We start from the raw sequence: 7,091 nt of genomic DNA, 5'->3' as shown, positions 1-7,091 counted from the left end.
ATATATATATATATATATATATATATATATATATATATACCTCAACAAGTTGGTACTGGACGATCTGGTGATATTGCAGCAGCTGTGGTGATTAGACATCCTTACTGTGCCGATATTGAGAATGAGAGTCATTGGAAAACAATACGAATTTATCTGGGTCCTTGAAGATTATCTTGATGAGGGGACCGATGAATAGACCATTGGATTATGAGACCATTCTTAATTTTTCACCTGAGTTCGTATGCTGAGCGAGGCCGAACTCTTAGCTTGTTAAGGTCTTCCTAGCTCCCTGCTGAGGTGATATGCCAGGTAGATCGCTTTCAGTTCAGATTATTGATCCACAGTTTTTTTTCAAAAGCTGTCCCTGGTTCAAATTACGTTTTCAGTATCTGTTCGTTTGTCCATTTATTGTTTTATTTGGTACCTACACTAACCCGATTTAGAAACGTGGTAATTCTGTTGCGTCCATCGTGCATTTATGGGAGAGTGATGACACGATTGCTTCGCATATCAAATGCCTTGATTTAAAACCTCAGCAAGATCAAAAATGTGCAGATGAGCCCTGATTAGAAATGCTTCCACGTTCGAAGTGAGCTCACCAGAATGATTGCGCCAGGACAAATGGAGGTCTTACCAAGCCAGAGTGATGAAACATTCATTCTGTAACTCCCGAAGCCACTTTTGATTAACTGCTGAAGCGCAGTCTGATTTATTCTGGGACACGATTTAGGATGAATAAGCTAGATTCATCCATATTCACTGGGGGTTATTACGGCTACTGACGTGCAAATTTTTGAGACTCGACAATGATGGTTTCGAATATAACACCTCCCCATCTGGTATCGCTTCCAAAGTCCCCCCACAGTCTCGATAAAAAATAAGACTCATGCTTCGATTTTTTTTATTGTTTCGGACACAATCACTTGATCTGAATAGCCCAGCGAAAACAGAGGACGATTTTATTCTGGTTCAGAAGTTGCCACGCCATACCGCCATACTAACTAAAAGTTGGAATTCGAATTAGTTTTCAGAAACAGGTTTGGAACAGTATAGCTGTAATGTACTACCCATAAGGTTGCTGAAAATCCATCGACAGCCCACGACCGGTTTCGCCCTTATTGGGGCTCATCAGGTAGGCGCAGTCCCCGGGTTTCTGTCAACCTCATGTTCCAAGTTGGAATTCGAATTAGTTTTCAGAAACAGGTTTGGAACAGTATAGCTGTAATGTACTACCCATAAGGTTGCTGAAAATCCATCGACAGCCCACGACCAGTTTCGCCCTTATTGGGGCTCATCAGGTAGGCGCAGTCCCCGGGTTTCTGTCAACCTCATGTTCTACTTGAAACCAAATTGCACGAAATTAGCGAATATACACTCATCTGCCCCAAGAAGGGCGAAACCGGTCGTAGGCTGTCGATGGATTTTCAGCAACCTTATGAGTAGTACATTACAAATATATGTGTATCGCGATATTTCAAAGATCGTAGCGACTGAAACATGAGGCGGCCTGGTGCAGCACATTCAGCTGCCTGAGAACATCACAAATGAGAGATTCAACTGGGTTCCAGGTGGCTCTCTCGAAAGAACCAAATTAGTTTGCAAATGAGTGTATATTCACTAACTTCCACTGAGCTCTGTAGCAGATGGTTAGTTGGAGAACAGGTTACACCTGCAAAGGGAATTGGACAAAAGCAGTGTGCAAGACATCACAAATTTCCACCGCTGACTGACCCACTACCATGGTTTTGTGAATAGCACTTTCGCTGAGCCAACTGAGCATTTGAGAGCGACAGAATAGCAGAATACAGTTGCGTACCAGCGAACCTTTCACGGGAGACTCAAAACATTTCCAGCTGTATCTCTCTTTTGTGAGATTCTTCGTGGGTCATTGAACAAATTTCGCCAACCTCGTGATGAGTGTGCTTTTTCAGGGAACGGATTAGTTCTAGGATCTTCTATCCACAAGTGTTTCGTGGAAATCGAGACCTCGAACACGTGGGATTACTGTTTATGTCATCTAGGCCTCTCAAGATTGTACACACTACTTGCAATTCCTCACCACTGGTAGACTCTTCCGGTTCATAATCAATCGATTTTTACCAATAATCGCATTTGACGGAGGCAACTGATGCTGTGAATCCACCTTCCCAATATCTGAAGAGGAAGGTCCTCAATGAATGAATTTTGAGCCAGCCACGCTAAACAACAAAAAGTCTAGACTGTTTTGACTAAATTTATCTTTTTTGGGAAAAGAGGCATTCTCTACCTGGAAATATTCAACTGACTAAATGGTGCACTGATGAGAGGGTTGGGGTTCATCCGACTGGCACGTGAATACCATCGATCGATTCTTCCAGCGGCATCATTTGTGCTGGATTACACAGGCCAGTCGGAACTTTGGCCGCCAAGACATTACTGGACATAGCTCACATGCTCGTAGATCTCTCAGTCACTAGACGATCATTCACCCGCTGCAGTAAGAATAAATGAACCTGTTCATACATTCCATTGTTGAATAGCAGTATTCAATAACACGGGTGTGTCACATACACGCCTGAATGTGATAACGAATCCGAACCAGTAAACCTGATTCTTCCTAAGTAAGTCGCTTGAGTTTAGTTACCCGAATGCCCCTAAAAAATCAAACAGGTGCCTGAGGTTCACACTCACTTGGTTCAGATCATCGTAACAGTGCACTGAATATAGTTCCCCAGATGGCGCCCAAATGTCTGCAAATCAGATACGAACCTCGACAAAACCGGCAATAAGCAATGCGTCCACCAGGACTAAAAGCACTCATTGAGGTCACTACCCTATCCTCGAATCTGGGAGAAAATAGTAGAGTGTTTCCACTTGGGTTCCCTCCACAGAAAGTAAAAGCACACAGACGGCCACACAGTGCCACAACTGGACGACTTGCTATCCAGAGTTACTATTATATGTCAGCTTGTTGGACTGAGGGAAAATATCAACTCACTTTTTCATTCGGTAACGTGGATTCCACCTTGAAGTTGTAGTTTGAATTCAGCTTGAAACAGTTCTCTTCATCCGAATTACAAGCGACACCCCACTTGTCTTCTCGTTCCGGACTAGTTGACTTGGATGTCGAGTAGTATAAAAAGCGTGACTTCGGCTTCGTCATGTTTAATGCTGCATTGAAGGCGGACAAGTGGAGGGGGGCAGAAACTTAAGCATCAAACTACTGATAGGAAGTGAGTAGTCAAAGCTGAAGCTCACTTTACATATAAGGCATGATCAACATCGAATTGATTAATGATCGGCTCACTCATATAGGGAATGATCCAGCATCCGTGTACAAGATTAGGAGTCATTTACGACCTGTCAAGAAGTGTACCCATTATCAGCATTTATTTTTTCTTTGTTTTCAACAGTTGTTAACACTGGTTTATTAGTGGAGTAAACTCAAAATTTCACCATAAACTACGACAGCACAAAGCTAGTCAACCGAAGCACTATGACCACGTGAATTCTCGGCCAAGATGACCAGTGTGTCAGATCTGTTTCCCAAAGTCCGTACCACATTTTTGAAATAAATCAAAACTGACTGAATGTTTCAAAACCACGGCTGGGCTGATTTTGTAGTTTGTGACAATAAGGCTTGCGAAATTGTTGCAAATGTTGAAAACTGTGTGGATGCATTTTTTCAATGTACTATATATTATATATGCTACGTATACTACATATAGTGCGCAACTATTAAAAAAGTTTATCCTTGGGAAGAAAAGAACTCAGCTTCATCTGGTTCGAACTTGAGTTGCTGGGAGTTTTCACGTCGCCCAGTCCAAGTGCCTAACCCCTGAAAGAACGCATCGTGTCATAACAGCAAACCCGTAAAAATGACGTATAAGCTCTTTTGGGTGTGACCTCGTCCTTCCATCAATGGGAAACAAAACCCTGGCAATCGTCGTCAGGTTCTCCGCATTACGGAGACGTATATTCATCACATTCGAGACTTCTCCGTAGTTCGGAGGGAGCGCAAAGATTTGTCGCTCATTCAGTCAAGTGGTTTGAGTTGTGATGATATGAACTTACCACGGCTTAGTACGTCCACCTTTGCTACTTCGGGGCTTATCAAGTCCCATGTCTCAATCGTGATTGTTCAGGACGGTGGCACCGAGGAAATTAGCCAAATGGGTACTCTGAAGGTGGTTTAGTCAACAGAATTCTAAACACTCGGAGCGATCAGGAAAGTCTATTTCCGTCTGGCTCGGATCAAAAAGCCGCAATACCACAATCCATGAAATCGATGGTGTGAAAGTTTGCGTCGTTCTGTCCCAATTCTTAAAACACGAGCAAACCAGATCTACGAGCAGCGGTTATGTGCACCCAGCCTTCGTCAAGCATCTCACGCATGTCTGAGAAGATACCCAGACACAAAACAACACATGCCTTGCTTTAATAGAGCCAACGGTGTCGTGTGCCATCTTTCGATTATCTCCTGTTCTCTCTGGTTAGAACTACGAAAAGTCACTCCGGCGAAGCGAAGTGCATATTGATATGTTTTGTTTTTCGGCATTCATTGTGTACTGCTAGGAAAAGCGGAACCAGTGATCCGCGGTGCCTAGAATTCACCTCGCAGGACAGTCCCATTTGCGGTACTGGTTTCGTAGACAAAGGTGAGCATATGTGCCGAGGCTGAGTCTTTGTGAAAGCAACTTTAAATTGGAAAGGACTTACGTGAGGTAAACCTTATGGTTAGCTTGAGAGTACCACCTGCTCGTACGACGCACGGTTCCTGAGCACACCCATCGATGGTGACCGCTTCCACCGCATCCGTGGTTACGGAACCTGGAAGACAAAACAGTGTATTGCGATGGAACAACTGAGCAGTTTTGCCGCAATTTTTCAGTTTCTCACTGAGGACTCAGCAACACGGGTTGTTTTTGGACTGCCTACTGTGGGGCAAGACGTAATCTCAGATGTGAGTTTGGTAATCTTAAAGAAAAGACTATTCATGCGCAGCACAGAATTTGCCAAGGATCAACAATTCCGTCTAGAAATCAACTTAGATTAGGTTTAGGAATCCGTTCTCGTTGGCACAACTGTGCCACACTTGACTGCACCACTGAGATACAGTTGTTTGTCAGCCAACTAGCAGGAACGTCTGCGTAGACTGTAATCAGATGTGATAGTGGTTTCACTCCTCAAGGGGAACTACTTGAAGGACGCGAAAAAGTGGCTTTTCAGGGAAAATGGCTCCTCTGTAACCAGATAGATAGGATTGAATATATGTGTATAATCACAACGCTATGCAGTTTCTTATTCGGCAAGTTAACAGCCGTTATCCACTGTGGGGAGTGTCTAATATGTGTGATATAGATGCCTGCACACGCATTAAAGTTGGACGCTTGCGCAAATCAACAGGGTTATTTGGCTCATTCAGCTGATTTTACAACGGTCCTTTTCACTAGGTTCTTTAATTCTATCTATCGAAACTGCTTTGCTTACAATTCTGCCGCTGAGCCATCAAACCACCTGAGATGATTAGGAATCATCGTCGTGTACTCCCTCTCCCTATATTTGAAAATGACTGGTTCACTTCCATAGGCAGTTCGTGGATTGGACGGCAGAATGGTCACGTGGACTACTATTGGCTGCCTAGATAACTTATCGATCTAGAGTGAATATAACACGTCTGCAGCCAATCATAGACAAAACCTGGCTCGTGTACCAACTGAAAGACATGGCATTTAATTATGCCGATGAAGCTTGTTATTCCGTCTGTGTCACCACTAAGCAGTCATCCACTGTGAGAAATAGCTTGAGAAAGGCACCCATGGAACAGGAAGGATGCTTGAATTTGGTATCGTAGAGTACATCTATGTTTCAAACGTCAAAACGAGTGTCTAATGTAGAACACGGTCATTCGGGTGGGGGATATCCTGATCTTCGACAAGCAGCCAATCATAGACAAAACCTGGCTCGTGTACCAACTGAAAGACATGGCCTTTAATTATGCCGATGAAGCTTGCTATTCCGTCTGTGTCACCACTAAGCAGTCATCCACTGTGAGAAATAGCTTGAGAAAGACATCTATGGAGCAGAAAGGATGCTTGAATTTGGTACCGTAGAGTTTCAAACGTCAAAACAAAGTGTGTAATGTAGAACACGGTCATTCGGGTGGGGGATATCCTGATCTTCGACAATAAAGCATAAAAGTTCAACGTTGACACTTTACTGCAGTACAACCATAATCTGTTTGCAACACATGTACAAAACTTCTCCGTGGCAAAGCTTAGGCCCAGAAACATGTTTGCGGGAAACTTCTGCGAGAAAAACGGACTTGGTTCTTTCGAACTTTAAAATCCTGGCTTGTACTACTTGATTTGTTCTAACAACGAGTTCAGTGTCAATCTTAGGTCCACTATCAATAAGATGGGGTGTTAAAACGGGACCGTCTAAGTTGTGCCATTTTCCCCTAGTCACATGAACAGCTTATGCTTTGAAAATATCCATCGTTTGACTGAAGTAGCTGTTTTCATAGGAGTGGACATATTCATTCATTCATACTGAATTACTCTGATAAAGAATTTTAGCTTCCAGCTCCTAAATGATGGCTGCATAACTAGTGACGTGCATCACAAAACGTTCTGTCGGTAATCCACTAAACACATCGCGTTGGTAGAAGGAAGACAGAGATAAATCATTTCTGATTCTGACCGCTGTACCTTGGAAGTGTCGGCTTGAGCTGTTGCGCCAGAAATCCTTCTGGGCAGCAACTTTATCCAAAAAAACAATCTTGAAGGGCCAATTCTTCCGTCAAAGCGTTCTAACAATGCCCATTACTATGTCATACGGGCAGTGAACCTGATTCCACTTGACGTCAAGCAGAGTGAGCAAATGATTGAATGAATCGTTCAGCTTTAGCGTCGTTTCGGTGCCTAGGTCTCAGGCCATCCAAATAAGTCCCGGAAACTGAGGTAGTACCAGGACGTCCAAGCTTAGGCAAGAGCTTTTGAGACGCCGGAATTAGCTTTGCACCCTAACCGTCGAGCTATATTGAGGTCAAGCTTTAGGGAGAACGAACGTGTATACAGAACTACTTATGTCTTCAGAACTACTTACAGAAC

The 7,091-nt window shown here is 43.4% G+C and overlaps 1 protein-coding gene across 1 annotated transcript; it reads right to left on the bottom strand.

Moving 5' to 3' along the window:
- Positions 1 to 2,979: 2,979 nt before the first annotated feature.
- T265_14171 (hypothetical protein) lies at positions 2,980 to 6,740 on the bottom strand (the record flags this gene model as incomplete). The annotated part of the gene is made up of 3 exons (XM_009172356.1): positions 2,980 to 3,150; positions 4,699 to 4,809; positions 6,588 to 6,740. Coding segments are annotated over 3 exons (432 nt in total), but the record flags the coding sequence as incomplete, so codon positions are not given.
- Between the last annotated feature and the right edge of the window lie 351 nt (positions 6,741 to 7,091).

Source organism: Opisthorchis viverrini, assembly GCF_000715545.1.
Source record: "Opisthorchis viverrini unplaced genomic scaffold opera_v5_152, whole genome shotgun sequence".
NCBI lineage: Eukaryota > Metazoa > Platyhelminthes > Trematoda > Opisthorchiida > Opisthorchiidae > Opisthorchis > Opisthorchis viverrini.
This window is presented reverse-complemented; position numbering and strand designations above follow the sequence as displayed.